Below are 20,910 nucleotides of genomic sequence, written 5' to 3' on the forward strand. Positions count from 1 at the left end.
ATTGTAACTTCTCTGGAGATTTCCATTTCATTCCCTTCCTTTTAAAGAAACTGTTCTCTCTATGCATACGCTGCTGACATAATCGATTACATAACAGTATCTTCTTGCATTTCCTTCTCCTAACTTAATAATTTACTGTTGTGATATAGTGAAGAATTCTCATACCCTGAGGGGCGAGAAGAAATTATACAAGACAGGTACAGTCCATGTCAGGAGCCTCAGCCTGGCATAAATTTTGTAAGATGTATTATAGATTGCTTAGCCAAACCTTTCGATGTTTTGGAATCATATGCTTTCTTTCAATACCATTCTGTACATTCTTATTTTTAAGGGGATCAATGACTATTTGTACAAAATTAAATCATTTGACTATCTATTACTAATCACAGATAGGGGAATAAAACCAGTTCAGAATTAAAATTGTATTTATTAACTGAATTTTTCTGTTAATAAATGTGATTCCCATGCAAATCAAGATTTTTAGGATACATTGTCTACATTGGGTTCACTGTTTTCATTCCCCATCTCAAAGAAAACCCTCAACCTTATTCTTCTGGTTTCCAGACAAAATGTGAACCTGTTAACATTGCCCTGCTACCCCAGCTATAAAAAGTAATTCTTTAAACTATGCTAGTAGCTCTAAACTTACCTATGAAAATGCAAACATCTTGTTTACTTCATCTTCTGGCTTACTAGAATCACTTTCTGCACAGGTAGATGTTGGCAATTCCAGCTCTAATGTCAGTACTAGATGTCCTGTAACAGAATCCCGTATTTTTAATAAACCAATGTACTCTTTCACTATAGAGATCACGAAGACAGGAAACAACTCTTCAAGGTGTCATGGATAAAACAGGGTAAATAGGAACCTATAGTGAATCTGGAGGCTGGGGATTATTTTTAGAGCTTACAAGAACAGAGTTTCTACCTTCCTATTTCACACTACTTGATTTTCTCCCAGGTGCATTACTTTGACCTTAGCTTCTCTGCCCAGCAGTAAGATCATGATTCTTCTGTGAAGGTAGAACAGAAAGTTCTGTGTTGGACAGCTGCTCCCAGTTACAAGTCTTGCAGTTTATGCATCGAACCTCTCAGCATTCCCTGGCATCCCTTCACATGCAGCTCTCTGATCCCCTGGACCTTCCTCCACTTCCAGAATCTCTCTGACTGATGGTATCTTCACTTTCTTTTCAGTCTCTTCCTCTGGGACTCCTTTTTTCCAGGAACCTTTCATTCTGACACCAACTTTTCCTTCAAAAACACCAAGCCAAAATTTTTCCCAACATCAGTATTTTATCTGCTGAAGCACAGCATCAGCCTCCTACTTGATGGTTCAGCCTCATCTCTCTTTATTAATGTAACAATCTTTGTTTGGCCCAAGCACTACCAAAATTTACAAGCAGCTCATAGTGGTTGCAGCTGTAAGTAGCAGGCTTCTGCCTGAGAGTTCAAAACCCCCTCTGGGATGTGGTATCTCAAGAAATGACACAAAATTCTCTTAATGTATAACCTCAATTTCTGCAGAGGTCTAATTCTCCAAATGGAAGACACTGCACAGATTAATCAAACAAAAATCCTTTATTTTGACACCTCAAGGCAGTAAAATACAAGTGTATAAAAAGATATATAAAAGTGGCAGTGATAATGCAACTTGATGCAATCCTACAGAAATTTAGTCCATCAGAATGGACTGCTTCATCAATAAACCTATCTGTAAAATATTGCACCATTTTGTAGAGGGAGCACTCAGGAAGACAGTGTTCATACTCCAGTAGGTACATGAGCCCCCAAACTGGTATATTAGACCTCAGAGTAAGGCACCAATTGGCAACTATGATTCTTGTTCTGTACATCACATTGCGTGTAGGACAAATGCAAAATACACATTAATGCTGCACCTTTGTCAGCTGGAGGAAACACAGCTTTCATTTACTAGGCAGAATAATAAAAAGAGCACATGCCTAGTTTTCTAGCCTCCCTCCATATACCTTTGTGCTTCCCATTCATAATCCTATCCTGAAAAATATATTTTAAAAGCCATACTTACATTAAAAAAAAAGCCAGGAACTATGCCAACTTAGTGCTACAAAATGGAGAGACTGAAGTGAGCCACCTGTAGTCCATACGTAATCCAGTATCTCAGGATTTAGGCTCTACCACAAAAAGAGAACAATGCCCATCTCCCACATCACATCAAGTGGGAGTAACTGCAGTTGGACACAGCAAAACACAAATAACAGTATAAAGAGGCTATGGAAGAAATTTATAAAACAAGTGATAGATTATACTTTTAAATGATCATGGATTAAGAAAGAAAAATCACAGAACAGGATAATAATGTAAAATTCTTCCCTCTCATTTAAAAGGGAAAAATAATGCAGTGATAAATAATCCAAGCAACATGCTTAGACTGTAAAAAGCTGCCTTGAATATTTTCGTTAATTAAAAAGACAAAAGAACCTCTTGTACAAGGCTGTGGAGTTTCAGGGCTTCAGTTGTACAGTGCAATTTATAGACTCCTGAGAAGTTGGTGGACTGAATGTCGAATGTGACAACTAAGTACTATGGCAAACAAATTCCTCAAAAGGAATACTTCATGCAGTTGCTCACTCTTGGGACTAAGGGGAGTTAATCTAGAATTTCTAGATTCAAAACTATTTCTGGGACATTTTATGCAGGCATATTTGTCCAAGTCTCTACATGTTTTGCTGATAGGGATACCTTGTATTTCTCTTGATAACTTGGCTATAGAAGGAATGTAGAAAAATAGACTTTTACGTGATCAAAATGGAAAGTGTTGAGTACTGAGAACAATAACCTTCCATTTTAGAGAGGGGAAAAGATTCTCCTTCATAAGGAGCCCTTTTCTAATGTGCACAGGAATCAACTGTCCTGTAAGAATAACCATGCAGAAAGTACTTAAAATTGTTGAAGTACAAGCATAAGTAGCATCTTTTGACTGATTTTCATTTCAGAAAGGCTTAGTAGTCCATTTCCATTTTCACATTCACTTTGTTCACAAATGTCCTTACGTCTCCTTCCAATGGATGTTCCCACTTCTTTCCAGTTCCAATGCTGATCCTCTTTCCATCACTTTCTATACATGCAGAGCCAATCGGGATATTAGAATTTTAAACCCTGAACTGAGTCAAATTACAAGGAGAGTTGCCAGTTTATTTTAGAAAAGCCCATAAAGAATTAGACTGGCACTCCTTGCTTGCACATCTGATGGCACAGCTCATAAGAGTGAAAACAGATATCCACAGTCAAAGTTCAGCTTTGGCAGTATCTCTCTTCAAACAGAGCTGGCAAGGTTATTTTCCTGGTAGATAGCCAGGAAACAGGTAAAGATCCCGACAGAGCGTGCTACAATATTCCGACATTTCCTTGCAGCGGTGATATTCGGTGCCTGGGGCATAACCTTCTCGTTGCTTGATTTGCCTATTCACCTAGATGTGAGAGTAAAAAAATTAAAGTGACTAGAAGGATTAAAAAGATAGAAGGAAGAAAAATGTAATTTCTTTCTGTACTTGCAGATATTTCTGTTTAATGCATTAAGTAGTCTCCTAATTATAAGAAGGATAAAGAACTATGGTACAGTTCCACAGCAGCTCAAATTGCTGCGGTTACACTTCTTTTTTCACTACCTCTTCCTCCACTTTCTCAAACTTTACCTTCTTTTGCAGCTGTGTTGTGTGCATGTTAAGGGAATGAATTCATCTGAGAAAAAGCTATTTCTATAGAAGAAAAGTAATTCTTGGCAAGCAATATGAACTCTACTTGCAAGTTCACCATGCGACCACACCAATGAAACAGAAGGAGTCAAAGAAAGAGCATCTTTACTTGGCTAAACTGCTGTGTAACTGTATATAAATAAGTAAGAACGAAAACAGAATTATAATTTTGCTACAAACAAGGTAAGAATAAGTGCTTTAATAGTACTAGATGAGTCCTAGCATTCTGAAGCAATGGAAGGCCCTTCAAAAACCAGGTAGGAGTGGGAGAGTAAATGCCCTTTACCTTCACCAGCATGTCAGCCACGTGGGTGTGTTGGGAGTCCTCTGCAAACACCGAGGTGAGAGCCTCGACGTACCAGGATCCACGCTTGGTGTTCCTCATGGCCGCAGTGCCTGGCGACAGAATGTCCACCATGAAGACTTTTGGGGAACACAGACACATGAAACTTCCTTATGCCCAAACAATTAGGGGCTGGTACCTTTCAGACAAGCGTATCCACAGATCATATCTGAGCACGTGGGCAGCCGCAGCTTCAGACTTTCTTCCTTGTTCGCATCACTTTCCTCGCAGCCTGGAGAATCTGACCGTCCTTTGCCATCTCTTTGATCCACTCCCCGGTCCAACTCATCTGTGGTGGCAAGAAACGAGGGAGAAAGGGAGAAGAAATTATCCTGAACTACTGGATGTAGCTTCCCTGTACTTACTTAGTTTTGTGGTCAGTAGTGCCACAATTACTGTCAAGCAGAAAGTTTTTGCATTAATTTTAGGCTTTCTCAGCTATTCTAAATTCAGCTGAAAGTTCTTCTGCACAAACTAATGCAGGCACCAAACTGCTGCACCTGCTTAACCTAACCTGATGTGGTCTGCCTGCTGATTTCTGCTCCCACCACTTCCTGCACAGATCATGGGATAACCATGAAAGCAGGAAGTTTCTGTTAGCTCTCCACCATTCATGGAAGTATTTGATGCCTACCTATTAAATTTTTATTTTCCACTCATACCTACCTTGAAAATATCCAAAAATGTCTAGTGCCCTTTACAATGCTAACTGTCTATTTACTGGAGAACTCAAACAAGAGCTGTAATTTTGGTTGCTAAGATCTACACTCAGGACAGGTAGAAAACCTGGACCAAGTATCTCACCTAGTTCTAAAACCTGATTACAATACTGCTTTTTTCAATTAAAAGCATAAATTGTGCAGCAGAAAAACACAAAATAATTGGAACCCGAACAGGAGAGAGACTTCCAGTCCATGGAGATTAGTTTAAAACCTGGAGAGCATTGAATGCCCTTTCCAGGATTCATTAGTATGTATTATGCAAGTGTAGATATTCTCAATTGGTTTTCTGCATGATGCAGAGTTTCCATTATAATCTCAACTAATGGCTTAGTGGTGGTAACTTTGATAGTCCAGCTGTGTTGCAAGAAAATGAAAATAACATTTGAAAGATTTTTCCATATATTTTTGCCTTTTTGTTTTCTTTTGTTCTAAGATGAGAATCTATTATTCTTTCTTCCTAACAGCAGAATCAGAGTCTAGAGTTACGAGGCCTAAGTGTCCACTGCAGAGGCCTTCCTACTAAAATGTTTCTCAATTTTTATTGAATAGCTCATGCCTAAATAATACATTTGGGTTTCTAACCCTTCAACAGGCAGTGGCACAGGTGGCATCTCATAATTATGCTCAGAAAGTGGTCAGCTCGTAAGTCAGAAACATTGTTCTTTTCCTCTAAAAAGAAAACAGTAGTGGGAGGGGTGTGATTGTCTGAAACAAGCTAGAATGAAAGTCTCCATAACTCAGAATTTCATAATGGCTTCCATTAAGTTCCTTTCTCATCTCTTTAGGGTAGCAATGCAATTTTTTTTTTTTTTTCATTTTTAACCACACTTTTTAAATGTGTTTTATCACACTTCTCCAAATCCTTCCGGTTCTCTGTCTTTTTAAAAATTTAGTGTACTGTTCACAGTGCATTTTATTTCAGAAGACTCAGGTAATTTTACTGTCAAACTCTATTATTCACACTGTCATCACCCCATTATGTATAAAATCAAAATTTTTTTGATTAAAGCTTCAGAATTACAAATCTTTCTTGTGCATATCTTCAAACACCACTCCAATCAACTTAACTAAAATGTGTAAAGCACTAACCCTTTGCATACTTAGCCTCTAATTTATAGAACCACTGCCAGAGATTCATCTAGTCTGTTTAAATTGTATTGAAGCTTCCAGACAGCTGTTCTGCCAATTAATTTAAATAACTGCTAACTACCCAGTTGTTAGCATAATTTTTCACTCTTTTGAATTGACTACATTAAACACAGATTCGAAGCAACTTCAAAGTTTCATTTTATGCCACACTTAAACTCTTCCCATTGTTTTCTGTTGCCACTGGTTTTTGATCCATGACTGTAGGTGGAGGACTTTAACTTCTTTAGTGGACTCCCGCCAAAAACTCATTGGGAATTAGGACTGTACCAACATTTCCTTATCTAATTTAAAAAATGTGTCATTAATAGAAGATAGAGCAGGCCTACAATGTAAGGTTAGAGAAGAAGAGTAACTTAGTATTTCTCATCTTGTTACAACTAGTTCCAGCTAACTTGCATGGCACACATAGATTGACTACTATTTCAAAGTTGACAATGTTATTTATACAGTCCTTTTAATGCTGTCTAAAGGATGCACATTTCTGTGGACAGTTCCAATTACTCTGTAACTGGCTTTTCCCTCCAACTATTAATCAAGGTTTAAAACAAGTTAGACAAAGCAGGGGTTTGCCTTCTTTACTGTTTTTTTATTAAATTGAATTTTTCCTTCCATTTTTTTAGGTATCTTAATCCTTTGTCTATCACAATATCCTAGATCTAAAGCATTGTGCATAGCAAGCTTTACCACTCTTCCTTAATGGCAACTTTTTTGGCAATACAAAGGCCAAACTTGATTTGTTAGTCTTAACAGACTCCTTATGGTAACATTACAGCCAAATAAACATAATTACCTAATGAGATCAGCTGAAAATTCTGGCTTATTACACTTATTTCCACTCTGAGTCTGCACATTCACATTTGTTCAAGAGTATCTAAATGGTCATTCACATAAGGAAAATAATCAGATTCAATTAATATTGTAAACATGCATGTTAAAATACTCCCAAATGCTTAAAAGGATTAAGTATTTCTGATCACTGAAATAGTTTTGGCTTTTCCCTCCATTGGTATTAAACAAGAGTAGAGACTAGAGGACAAAATTTAAAGCTTGCTAAAAATGAGAAAGAAGGGAGACAACTGTGAGGAACAAGGGAAAAGCAGGGGGGAAAGCATACACACTAGGAAAACTTCTCTATCACAATGGAAAAGAAGAAACTGTAAGACAGAGTTTCACTTTGGAATATCTGCAATTTTACAGAGTCCAAACACTAGAGGGAAAAATTTGGTCATTAGCAGATCTGAAAGGTAGTTACAGATGTGTTTGTTTAGTTAAAAAAGGAAGGAAAAGGAATAGCAGCATTAAAAAAAGGTACACAAAGCATAGAAGAAGAACAAGCCTATAAGAATCATGAAAAGAGTTCTGAACAACAGCATGAAAGAATTCAACAGCAGTATGTCAAAAAGGATGCAAGGAAAGGTCATTTGAGGCTGAAAGCAGGCTAAGTTAAAGGAAGAAGACAAAACCCTAAAAATAATTGGAAGCAGCTCTGACAGCTCAAGAAACCACCACAAGAGACACAACACATTGAGGATCCAGAGAAAGACAGGACCTCAGCAAGACTCCAGCGCTAGTGTACTGCTCCATGCTGTGCTGCTATTTGTGCATCATGTGCCCCACTCCCCCTACTGCAGGCACAGCACGAGGAAGCCTCGGGGTATGAGTGGGACATGACAGAGCTTTATGTCACTAAGGTGCTCTGGGGTCTGCAAGTCAATGCACACACCTCATGCAGAGCTAAAGACACTTACAGAGCAACAGATGCAGTGGCAGCAGCAGGGCAGAGGGAGGTGAATATGGGTCCCACTTACACCTGAGAGAAGCAAAGAGGAAAGTTGACAGCAAGTTGAATGTGAGGGTGTGCATGTGTGCAAAATGAGCCTTAATGGCATGCCAAGTACATGGCTTTCAGTGTTTGGGCACTCACCTCCCCGACAGGCCTGAATAAAGAACATTTTTGGCTTATTCTGGAGATTTGGGCAGTTTGCATTATCAAAGAGCCGGAAAGTCTCCTGCAACTGAGAGAAGAAAGAGAGGAAATTTCTTCACTGTAGTCTTCTGTAAGCCAAACCCAGTCTCACCTTGTTTCCCTGTCTTTTGCTTATGACCTCACCAGTCTTGGTAATCCTCTCCTTTATCTGCAGACTCAGTGTGTGACAAACACATCCCTTCTCCACCCTCTCCCCAGGTTCATACTTGCTTGAGTTCATGAACTCTACCTGGTATTTATACAGAGAGATAATTTCTCCTACTTGCCATTTTTCATTTTCCAGACCTCTCACAGACAGCCCCCTGCCCTTTTCTTCCCTCCAGCCCTTACTTTTCTTCTATTTTAAAATATGTGAATCCTCAGTCTTTTTTTTTTTTTTCCCCTTTTTGAACATGGTTACTTTCCTAGAGATAACCTACAACAAGAGACTAGGACTCAGGGACATACCTCTAGTAGTTTGCCATCACTGCCATAAACCCCACCCTCCACACCATGGGAAAGCAGAGCTATAATGCAGGAATCCACATCTCGATGATCTTGCAGCTTGGAGAATCTCTCCAATGCATTCTGCATCTCCTAGAATAGGGGGAAAAAAAAAAGTTCAAAGCTTTCCAGACTTTCATAGGGAAAGTGAATCAATTTTCTGGGAAGAACACAAATGGCCCTCTGGTTACAAAGCAAACCCCCACACACATCAAATTTACATGAAGAAGATGTGTTCTATTAAAAAAAAAAAGGCAAAATATTATTGATCTTTTATGCAATGTTCAGTCCTAAATATAACACTGTGAAGCAGGAATCACTTGGGCCAACAGAGGAAACCAAGTGATATTTTGCAGAGTGATATTTTACAAGTGATATTTTACACTGACACTGGAATCTGGCTGGGATGTTGGAGCAACTTAACAGACACATACTCTGGGACTTCAGGGATTCAGACACTAGTGTTCAAGTCAAAATTTAAACTGGAAAACTTCAGGAACTCTGACAACAAGGCAGATGCAAATACCTTCCATCAATGTTGCAAAAGCTGTTCTTGAATAAAAAAACACTCTTTAACAGGTCCTGTATCACTAGAATTCATAGGGATTTAAAAGGACTAAGATCAAATTATGCTGGAGACTAAGGAGAATGCCTTAAGATAGTCATGGAATACAACCAATTTTCCTAAGTGAAGCACATACACATTTTTAGTGAAGACTGAAAGAGTGGAACTGAACTGCACGGATAGACTGATAAATGGGATGCAAACTGACTTCATCAGTGAAAGGACATGAAAACATCATACCATGAAAGACTACATCAAATATTTGCAAAGTTTAACTTTTAGGAGAGTAGAACACTTGGAAAGTCTATCTAGAGTAAACAGCAGACTTCATTCATTTGTGCTTTTAACACACATGCCAGGTGTGGTCTCAAAAGTCTTCCCCCTTGCACTATGGTCAGACCAGAGTAGTAGTCTTCTTGTAGTCCTTTGCCATACTACTATTCACTAGAAGAGCTCAGCCTTCCAAGCTTTCTCATGTTGATCACTATGAGAACAGACATCATTGTGTTTAGCCTCATTTTCTATTCTTAAGTGATAATTTGTATCTTCAAAGCTCAGCTACGTACCAAAGGGAACCTCTTGAGACAATTAAGAAACAAACTCATCCACACCAGCTGTGAAGGACTGGGATCACCCCCTTACCTGTGCAGTTTGATCACAAAAAACAGTGACTTGATACCCAAGATGCCTGAAAAGCATCTCCAGGGAAGCACAGTCCACGTCTCCCCCTGCGCGATATTCCAGGTCCTTCTCGCTGCTGAAACGGACGTTGCTGAGGATCAGTGCTAAGCCTCGGGGCTCTGATGTCAGCTTGTATGCCTGAAAGGAAGATTAAAAATGGGTAAATTTAGACTACACAAGGAAATAATGATGTGTTAGAATAGAACAGCCATCATTCCACACCAACTTGATACGCCTGTGCTTGCCAGCCTCCACAACTGACAATGCTACATTACTATTATTAATAAGTTAGACTGCCTTGCCTTATTCCTAATTTTAAAAGAAACACAACTTATCCATTTCAAACTGTGAATTAGATATTGTTAACTTTTTCCCCTTTCCTTACCCCAGCAGGGCCCCATATATTTGTGTCACTCCCATCAAAGGACAACACCACGCAAAATTTAGCTAACGTTTCTTAATTGCTGTTGGGAGCGAAGATGTAAAATAGCAATGAGTGTCATTGTAACAGCAAGGGACTGTCAGCCATTGATCTTCAAAATTATGCAACTGGCAAAAGATCTAATTTAAGAGGGGTGCCTTCAGATTAAGTTCCCTCTCTGTCTTTGCCACTTTAACAACAACAAATCAATAGTAATTCACTTACTATTACTCCTGTAAATTAGAAGTAAAATTTAATACTAAAGGAGAATATCAAATAAGGAGTATCCAGGCACAGATGTAAAAGGAGCTTAGTCAAGCTCACACTGGCACTGCTTATTAATCAAGTCACCCCCACAGACAGTTCCAAAAACCCCCAAAACAATAACCCCTCAAAACCAACACACAAACAAAACCTCCGTTTCATTATATTATAGAGCTTCTGACATTGTATAACCCTAATGAAGTGTTTATCTCACAACACAAAGTAATTTTTACTTAAGCCCACTCCACCACAATCTGTTTACAGACAGAATCAACAAAAAGTAATTAGTCTTCATATATAACTCCAAACACTGCAGCAGAAGATTAGAAATTCAAATTGTTCTACCCACAGGTAGAATTCTAACACATAATCCTGATCTGGTTCTTAAGCCTCAGGATTCTACTGGGTACAGCTGACAATTAAAACAGGCAATTTACTAGTTGAAAACACTGTTCTACTATCTTAAAGTAATTTACAGGGTTTGTCATCTTAAAGAAAATGAGGACACAGAAAAATAAACTTGAGGCAATAACACATGACAGCTCACAGAGAGCAATAGTACAGAAGTCATTCCACCATGCTCTTCATGATCAAAAAACAGAGGCAGATTTGTTTAGAGTTACAGAACTTCTCGGGATTTCTTGACACTTGTAAATGAGAACCACATCAAATGGAGCACGACTGGTAACACCTTTCAGTTACACCAAGAGCACAACCTTGATCTGCATCCCAGTGAAACACTTCAACTCAATCCTAAGTGGCATATATTCAGCTGATAGATCCAAACATCTCACATCTTCAGACTTTCTCTGCCAACTTACCAAGTGCTGATGATTGTGATAAAATTCAGGAGTGCAATACTTCACTGGAGGAATTGAGGGACCATCTCTGTTATCCAAGGAATGTTCTATTGGTTCTGTGCAAAAATAAATATATCAATAAAAATAAAAAATTTCAGAAACAAAGCCTCTGCATTAAAGTAGTAACTTGCCAATTCTGAACTACATTCATTTATGCATATTTCATACCTCCAAAAATTTTGTTTGATCAGGGCTACTGACACAAAATGAAACACAGAAGAAAAAAAAAGTACTGTAATGATATACTTGTTTTATTTATTTTAACTGACAGCTTTTATTTTTGCTTGTATGTGGGTTAGACTTATCTAAGGCCTAGTCTACAGAGTATGAAAACAGAATTCTCATCTAATTTAAGATCCTTGTTGTGCTTTCTGCTATTTTGCACAGTATGTTCTTACTTTTAGACTTTGGCTGACAAAATGTTGCTAGAAAATTTCAAACAGAATAGTTCTTTCCTTTCATAAAAGGCCTCCCATGCTGAACACATGCATAAGTGATCAAACAAGACAATTTTAACTTTCATAAAGTGCAAAGACCTTTTCTTTTTTCATCTGCCTTTGAACACTTTCCTCTGGATAACAGCAGATGAGGGGAATGATAATCAACTATTTGCCATTTGCAGACACACTCACTCCTCTGTACCGAAGAAACTGAGCTAATGACATTCACGATCTCTTCTGAAATCCTCTTTCAGCCTTTTGAGGCATGGCTCTCCTGGTTGGAGGAACATATGCTCTAAAAAAATCAAAACAACCCAACCTAAAACCCTTGCACATAAATAAAAAGTTTCCAAAAATTAGACACTTGTTCTTTAATACCAGAGAGAGCTCCTAGTAACCAGCATAAAGGTAAACCTGTGGTTAGGGAAAAAGTACTCCAGGCGTTACAAGAAACAACATAAAAACCAACAAGGAGATTCATTCCAACCAATGTTTATTAGACCAGTCCTCTGGTCTAAGTTGCAAATGCATATTAATGAAAAGCTGATTTGCTGCACTTGACAGAAGCTACAGAAAACCATGCTGGACACAGGTAACACATATAAAGCCTTAATCTTTTAAGAAGGAAATCTTGATTAAGGGATACTGCCTGAAGTCAGTATCTTATAAGAACACTAGCTCAATGAAATTCTATTACAGATCTTAAAGAAAATCTTTGCAAAGTCTAGAATTCTACTGACATATACTGTTTTAAGCAACAAAGTGTCCCATAAGAATAAATGAAACTAACAAGAAAAATGTATTGGTTATCTCTTCCCATGTGGTACAAAGCACCCTCTCTGATCATAATAGTCAGTTTACTGTCAAGTTTGCATTCCTGGATAAGCAAAGTGGTGGCAAGCTTATTTCTACAATCACATTAAGACAGTACTAAGAAATTAGCAGCAGGAGCCAACCAGGTAGCAAATCATGTGCAACTCACCAAGCCAACGGGGTCTCTTTGAATTACAGGACTCACTGGCAGGGTATGGAAGATCTGACTCATGACAGTGTTCAAGCTACAAGACATCAATAAATTCGTGAAAAAGAGTAGCACAAAATAGCTGGTTTTTTTTTTTTTTTCTCTATAGTACAAAGCTAAAGCTATCATGGAAGAAAAGATACATGCATTTATATACACACCTTAAAATTACTGAAATATAATATTATGGTCCCTCCCAAAAGAAACATTGTAACAAGACAGCAGCAGTACTTTCAGTGCAAGACTCCTCCCCTTCTTTAATCATCTGCACTTCTACCCAAATCCTCAGTTTAGAATCTTTACACTGGGGTCATCTTAGCTTTCTCAGTTTTAACAAAAACCTGATTTGTCTTGTGATTCCTATATTTATGTCTGCTGTCAAGATTTCATTGTTTGTATAGTAAAGCAAAATTGAAAACAAAAAATTAAAAGGCTAGTCTGATAAATTTTACATTTTAATAAGGGAACAATTGTTCAAAAGTATTTGCTCTCTCTTCCTCTTTATAAAGTATATTTACTAAGAGTTTCTGTCCTTGCCAATGCACTAAGAATATGGAATCTTTCCAAAACTCTTCCTTTTGTAAAACACTACCTACACATAGTGAAAAGATGAAAAAAATAACAAAATAAAGAAATATTTGTTTCCTTAAGAGTCTACTCAGACAATCACTGAAAATTAAACCAAGAAAGTTCAGAGAAAAAAAATACTTTCCCTTCAATTTTTGGATTACTGATCACACATCCGTTAAGAACTTGTTGGATGCAAGAACCTCGTACAGTTCAACAAAAAGAAGTGCAAAGTCCTGTGCCTGGGGCCCCAATATATCCTGGGGGCCGCCCAGCTGGGAATCAGCTTGGCAGAAAAGGACTTGGGTATTGCCAAGCCAAAGAGGAGTCAACAATGTACTCTTGGCACAAAGGCAGCTGGTACCCTGGGCTGCACTGGGAGGAGTGATGCCAGCAGAAGAGATGAAAGGAGGCGATGCCCCACCCCCCTCAAGGGGAACTTATCAATGTGAATGGATACCCAAAAGGAGGGTGCAAAGAGGACAGAGCCAGTGGTGCCCAGTGACAGACCTAGAGGCCATGGGCACAAACTGAAACACAGGAGCCTCCCTCTGAAATATCAGGAAACACTTTTTTATTGTGAAGTGCCTGAGCACTGGAGTAGGTCGCCCCGAGAGGCTGCAGTCTCCATCCTTGCTGATACTCAGAAACTGCCTGGATGTGACCCTGGAAGCCTACTAAAGGTAACACTTGAGCAGGGAAGTTGGAAGAGTTGACTTCCAGAGGCCCTTTCCAACCTCTACCTTGTGATTCTTTATGAAAATTCTCTTCTTCCCAAATTTCTTCCTCTCTGCTTGTGCTAAGGCTACTACAAGTTTCAACTTGCAACAAAACCATCCTATCCTTTGTAAACCATTGAGTTTTCCCTATTTTATAAGTTCCGTTTGTGACCAAACCCAAGCTGAAATGCAAGCCATCCATCCTATTTTTTTAAAACTGCTGTACCCTTGCAATCCCATGGCTCAGGCTGGACATTGTCTTTAGGATCAGTGCCTCCAGATGCTGCTGTTGGGTTTCTCGCAGAGCTTCGCAGAAGGCTGAGAAGGCATTGGGGCCTCTCTTGGGCAGCAAATTGAGGAATTCCACATTTCGGTCGAAGCTCCCAGACTTGGCCTGAACCCAGAGGAAAAAAAACCAAAATCCATACTCAAGTAACACCTGACATAAGTAACTTTCAATGAATCAGAACAATTTTGGTTGGTATTTTTTTTTTGCTGTTGTTTTTTTTTTTTTTTTTCAGAAAAACATTTCACCGCTATGCTTAGTTGTGCTAGAATCACTCTTATACTCTTCCTAGTTGATTTCATTCACACTCCTCTGTTCCTATTTGCTCAAGAGTATATGACAACAATACAAGCCAACAATTCATACATGACCATACACAGTAATACAGAATTTACAGAATCACTAGGTTGGAAGAGAACATCAAGTCCAACTCATGCCCTAACACCTCAATTAAACCATAACACTGGGTGTTACATCCAATCTGTTTTTAAATACATCCAGGGATGGTGACTCCATCACCTCCCTGGGCACACCATTCCAGAATTTTTAGCACTCTTTCTGTAAAAAACCTCTTCCTAATAACCAACCTATATTTCCCTTGAGACAGCTTGAGACTTTGTCCTCTTGTTCTGTCAGTTGCTGCCTGGAGAAAGAGACCAACCTCTACCTGAATACAACCACCTTTCAAGCAGTTGTAGAGTGAGAAGATCACACGTGAGTCTCCTTTTCTTCAGGCTAAACAGTCCCAGCTCCCTCAGTTGTTCCTGAATGCACCATATTTTCTCTCAAATTTTACTTCCAGTTACTGCTGGAATAGTATCTACTTCTCCTCACTGAATACACAAATTCAAAGACATGCTTCCACTATTATCCAATAGTTTATGGTCTCAAACAGAGAGTCAAATCCTCCAGCCAACATTAAATAAAATACTTACTATATGCAGTCAATTCCAGAATGGCATTTCCTATGTACAGACAAATACTTAGACCAACGAAGCAATATGTACTAGTATATGTGGAAAAGTAACCATCAAAAAATGGAACAGTGCCAAGAAGTTCTAATTGTTAGAACATTAACAAGTAACTGCCAACAAAATTTAAAATTTATACAATAATACCCTTCCCTGTGAAATCTAAACCACGTACCAAAAATCATGTACCAAAACACTGGGTATCAGAAATTAATTCTATTTATCTTGAATTAATCCTGTATTTTTTAAATTATCACTTAGATCAGAGATCTCTCCTTTTAGTGGACAATTGGGAATAGCTGATGAGTTACATATAATTAAGGCTTAACAATACAACAGTCACAGAAAAATCAGAAAAAAAAAGAAGCCTTGAGGTAAATGTGTAAATCTTCTGCTACAGAAGATATCACATCATCTAGTATAATTCATAATTATCAAGCTCAGTGTCAAAAATAGTTTGGTTTTGCCCCAACACATTGTCTGGGAGGATATTGCAAAATCTTGTTGATCAATGTTTATAAACCTATTTAGAACTTCAGACCAATATTCATTCATGACTGAATAAGAGCATTTATTTTTATCAACAGTGTTCCTTGGCTTCAGTGTTCTGTCCTTTCCCTTATATATTAAACTTCTTTCTATAAATTGGTCTTGATTTGCTACAGGAAACAAGTCACTTTCTTCCATAAATGGCCTCTTTCCCTTTACAGTGTATATACCTTTTCAGAGTACTATTGACTAGAATTGCTGATAACGATGTCTTACTTGTGTCTTCCCAGAAGTATGAAGGCACCTTTCTCCTGGCAACACTGCTCCATTAGTTGCCAAAAATAACCACCTCCATATATATGTATCTTGCTGTAAGCTCACTGAGTTTTATTGTAACTAACAAATTAAATTGAGACTTAATTTCTTAAGTAGCTAATGAATTTTTCTTCCTTCTTGCAGCTGTTTTGAGACAAGCTAAAGTCATTCATCTTTTTCACAGTCTGTGACTAAGCTATAAATGATAGTTAAAAATAGAAACTGACTTCAAGAACCAGATTGTTAGTTTTATTGAAAAGTTAAATTTCCAGAATGTTCATATTCTGCACTTTGTATGCACAGCAGTCAGCTTTTGGCAGACTTCTTCCTTAATGCTTCCTTAAACACTCAAAGGGCTGTGCTTCATGATATGACTTCATCTTCAACATCACATTTTGGTTATGCTAAATAATGTTCAGCAAACATTCAGAAATTAGTAAGATAACTTCTTTCATTTCATTTCCCAGTACATCCCTAATTTATTTCTTTCCCCTCTAGATGGGTTTGATAATTGGCATAACAGAAACTAATTGTAAATTAATTCTGAAGTCCTGTCAAAATTCCATATTAGTCTTATTATACACCTGCAGAATCCATAGAAAAAGCATATAAAATTGACAAACATTCTAATCAAATTTTTCTCACTTGTCAAAAACAGTGATCCTTTCATTACTATCTAGTATCAAGAGAGTATTTAAATTTCTGTATATATATAATCTCAGTCTTTGATTACAGTACAGAGTACTCAATTTGTTTAAAAAGCAAGAAAGCTCTTGCTACCATATGTGCAATTTTAAAAGTGCAGCCCAGAGCTCTGGAAGAATATCTGATGCTCTGACAAGAAGGCATTTATGCAAATAGATGTTGGAGCTTGCCTTAAGAACAGCTGTTTCCACTGTCCCATTTTATTTCCAAAATAATTGCCCCCGTGTTTGAAACCCCCCTCTTCTTGTTTTCACCTAGATAATTATAACATCATTTTCACTACAAAGTAAACACACTTTTTTTCTTTACACTTTATTGAAAGTATATATTGTGGAAAAAAACTCCCATGATTTAATATCTTTCTGAATGACCTAATTTAAATTCAATGCTGTCAGATCCTACTATCTCCCCACATTTCAGACATCAAAGGAAGCAGCTTCTACTTACTGATTCTTCTCCAATGTTGTACACCTATAAACTCTCTACTTACTCTTCATATTCCTTATGAGCTCCTCATCCAGTTCAACCACCTTTGCCTTCAGTGGCTCTTCCTGGAACACACTCCCCCTCCCATCTTTTTCTTACTTGGGGTAAAGTTTCAGTACTGGTTTGACAACTCATACTTGGAAAAAATGTCATGGCTCATCTCCCTGAGCTCCTTGACTTATTTCACTTTCCTTAGATTACAGAAATTTACTTAAACACTCTATTTCCAGAATTTTCTATTTCCAGAAAATTTTCCATTTTCTTCTTTTGTTTACCTTAAATTAAGCCAACAGGACCAGTGTAACCGTTGTGTTTTTAAGAAAAGATGATTAAAACATAACTATGTATCCAGATCTTTATTTTCTGACTTATTGGGGGTGCAGGAGGATATATATAGAACCAGTCAGTTATAATATCCATATATATACAGGAGAATATATTCTCTTTCATCAGACAATGGCATTTGGCTCCTCCTGTTTCCATTAAAGTACCTGGCAATCATCATCACAATACATTTTCAATAACAGGCTACTTAACAGCACTCCTAAGACCTGTCCTCACATTAGCCAGAGACAGGAAGAATATTAAAAATTTACAGACCTACCACAGGAAGATCAAAAGGTAAGACAGTGTTTTCCATTCAAGTGATTTTTTTTTAAAACACATTTTACTTTTTCTCCATACCACTGTCTAGGACTATTCAGTAAAAAGTCCCTTCATTTTTATCCTTCCAGTACAATGCATAATCTGCAGATCCAGCTTTCCTTCCAACTCTGCCATATTTCTATTTTTGTTGCAATTTCCAGATCAATGCCCTGAAACAGTAGTTCAAGTCATTCTGTTCTCTTGCTCAGCCTGCTACTGCTATTTATACACATTTAAGCACTTATTAGGTGTGTTTATTGTATTAGGCATAATTTTTCCACTGAGCTATTACTCTTTACCTGACATATCCATCATAACACCTCTCTCCTTACTGATAACCCACTACTAAGTATTGTTGCATTCCCTTTTACTCAATTACATCTAGAGGGGAAGATTCCTTTAGACTTCTTCCCTTCTGTCTCAGTTTAATAATTTTCCCCTACAACAGCACCTTGCCAAAAAGAGTACTTTCTCTATCACTACCATAAGTTTGAGAGGATCTTTTTTTTGCCTTTTCTTCCCTTCTCCCGGCTTCCTATTAGGTGACAAAGTGCAGGCCATCAAAAGCCCACCCCTACTCACCATTCACACTTCAGCAATGCTGCTGCTTAACCCCTGTGGGCTGCTAAGCACCAGACACTCAATTACCTCCTCCCCAGTGGAATGGTGGGGAGCATCCAAAGAATAAAAGTGAGAAAAGCTGAGATAAAGATGGCTTAATAGGCAAAGCAAAAGCCACAGAACAAAGAAAAACAAATAATTAATCCACTACTTCCTGTTGGCGGCCAGGAGTACAGCCATTCCAAGGACAGCAGGGCTCCAGCACTCACAGTGGTGACTCAGACTCACAGAATATTCTGAGTGGGAAGGGACCCACAAGGACTACTGAGTCCAGCTCTTAAGTGAATGGCCCCTACACAGATTAAACCCAAGACCCTGGCATGATTAGTACCATGCTCTGTCACTCAGTTTCCCCTACCTTTACATGCTGACCATGACACCAAATGGAGTGGGATATCCCTTGGGTCAGTTGGGGTCAGCTGTCTCGGATGTGGCCCCTCCCAATTTCTTGTGCACCTCCAGCATTGCTGGTGGGGTGAGAAGAAAAAGCCTTGGCTCTGGATCAGCACTGCTCAACAATAACTAAAACATTAACAACACTGTTTCCAGCACAAATCCAAAACACACCCCCATACCCCTACTATGAAGAAATTAACTGCTCCAGCCCGAACCCAGAAAAATCCTTGATTCATTCTCTGGCTTGCAGTGTTTCATGGTATCTTTGTTCTCTTCCACTAGGGATGGGAGCTATTTCAGGTGAGATTGCCTGGAGCTCCCACAATCCAGCACTGATATCCTTAACAGGCCCTATGAGGCATCTAACATTATCTTTGACATTGCGTCAAAGTATGCAAAGTGATTCACATCATCTTTGACCATGACTCAAAAATTAATCAGGAAGTTATCTTTTCACTGCTATCAAAACCTTATCAGTCTCAGGTTTGCATTTTCTACACTCATGCCCAAAAAACCAGTTCATAATCCTATTTTTCAGCCTACGTTCTTTATTATGGGACCATGAACTTTGCTAGGGGACTAAAAACTCCTTCAGTTCCTTACTTGAGCCCTGGCATGCACTTGTGCACTTTCAACCACTTTCTTTCCAGCCTGCTTTCTCTGAAGACCTTTATGTTCATCCTGCACAGTGTTCTATGCATTAGCATCCCTCTGGGAGAAATCCCAAGCTATTTCCAATGACTTCTCTCCACAGTACCCACTGCACAGGGAAACTAACAACCCTACAAACAAACAGCATTTGTTATTTGACAGTGAGCCTTGAAATGCACTTCACGCAATTTACAAAAACATATAGGAAACACCTGTTCTTTATGTGGAAGGTGCCACAACAAACCGGCACGTAACATATACATTTACTTATTTTCAGAGTATTATTTTGGAAATACATATTATTCCTGCTTCTACACGTGGAAGAAATAAGATAAGCATGCAACTGCAATAAAGGACTGGAAGCTACCACCCGATCCACTAAGTGCAGCCTGCTGCAACTGCACAAGAGAACACAGGGAATCTTAGAAAAAACGCACTTTTCCTTCCTACAAAAGCACCTGACAGTTCTGCACTCTGCAACCAAACCCCTGCAGCTCCTCTGAGTGCGATCACACCGAAACGTGCAGGTAACAAGTGAGTTTTTTCCATGCCGCCACCGCAAGGAACGACACCGAGCTCAGCCAGAAACCAAGCTCACGGCGCAGGCGGCAACCCGCGTACCTGTATCATTTCCACCATCTCCGTGGTGATGATATCTTTCTCTACCATGTGCTCCACCAGCACATTCAACACCAGCTGCTTGGCCAGCATCACCCGGTTCTTCTTGAGCGCTTCCTGGTGGCACCGCTGCATGCCGCACGCCGCCAGCATCCTGGGAGGAGCGGGGGCACCGCGGGCGGGCGCCGCGGCAAGGAGCCGGCCGTGCCCCCGGCCGACCGCGCCGGCGGGACCCCGCGGGCCGCGGCCGCCGCCTGACGACGCGCGGGCGGAAAGAGCGCGCGTCCCGCCTTCTCCCGGCGGCCCCCGCGATTCAAACGGCGGGACGCGCTTCCCGCCCGCACGTCACCGCCGCCGCGGCGGGAGCGCTTTCCCGCCTCTTCCTGCGCGGGCTGCGCGCGCCCCCTCAGGGCTGCGGGGCCGGGGCTGCGGCTTTCCTGGGAAGCCCAGCGCCTCCGGGTTGTTTTTTTGATCTTATATTTTTAACCTATTTTAGTTTCTCTGCCTCTGCTGAGAAGGGTTTCTGCGGCGATCAGCTGCAATCAGAAATGACAACGTGCTGTAACTAACAGGGAGGGAGGAATGGTGCGGAGAAACACGAAGGGAAATACAAAGGGAAGGTCAAGCGAGCACCCTAGCGAAAGCAAATTCTCAGCTGTCGTTACAGAATAAATTGGAAAAATCAGTTGGAAAAGACCTCTGAGACCACCAAGTCCAACTTTTGACCGAACAGCACCATGGCAACTAGACCATGGCACTGAGTGCCATGTC

At 39.4% G+C, this 20,910-nt stretch overlaps 1 protein-coding gene across 1 annotated transcript; it reads right to left on the reverse strand.

The window, feature by feature from the left end:
• Positions 1–1,563: 1,563 nt before the first annotated feature.
• Positions 1,564–20,302, reverse strand: CASP2 (caspase 2). The gene is made up of 10 exons (XM_021549000.3): positions 20,143–20,302; positions 14,183–14,350; positions 12,632–12,707; positions 11,171–11,265; positions 9,626–9,802; positions 8,383–8,511; positions 7,873–7,963; positions 4,217–4,366; positions 4,021–4,130; positions 1,564–3,449 (listed from the first exon to the last, which is right to left on the reverse strand). Exons 1-10 carry the CDS (start codon positions 20,290–20,292, stop codon positions 3,315–3,317), a joined length of 1,281 nt encoding a protein of 426 aa, XP_021404675.2. The 5' UTR covers positions 20,293–20,302; the 3' UTR covers positions 1,564–3,314.
• Between the last annotated feature and the right edge of the window lie 608 nt (positions 20,303–20,910).

Source organism: Lonchura striata, chromosome 2, assembly GCF_046129695.1.
Source record: "Lonchura striata isolate bLonStr1 chromosome 2, bLonStr1.mat, whole genome shotgun sequence".
NCBI lineage: Eukaryota > Metazoa > Chordata > Aves > Passeriformes > Estrildidae > Lonchura > Lonchura striata.

Excerpts from the sequence above, each read along its gene's own strand:
- CASP2 (XM_021549000.3), bottom strand. The coding sequence starts at position 20,292 with ATGCTGGCGGCGTGCGGCATGCAGCGGTGCCACCAGGAAGCGCTCAAG. Across the intron at positions 7,964-8,382 it reads GTGATGGCAAACTACTAGAG|TTGCAGGAGACTTTCCGGCT; the intron begins GTATGTCCCTGA and ends TTCTTCTCTCAG. Across the intron at positions 4,131-4,216 it reads TGGATACGCTTGTCTGAAAG|GCACTGCGGCCATGAGGAAC; the intron begins GTACCAGCCCCT and ends TTCTGTCGCCAG.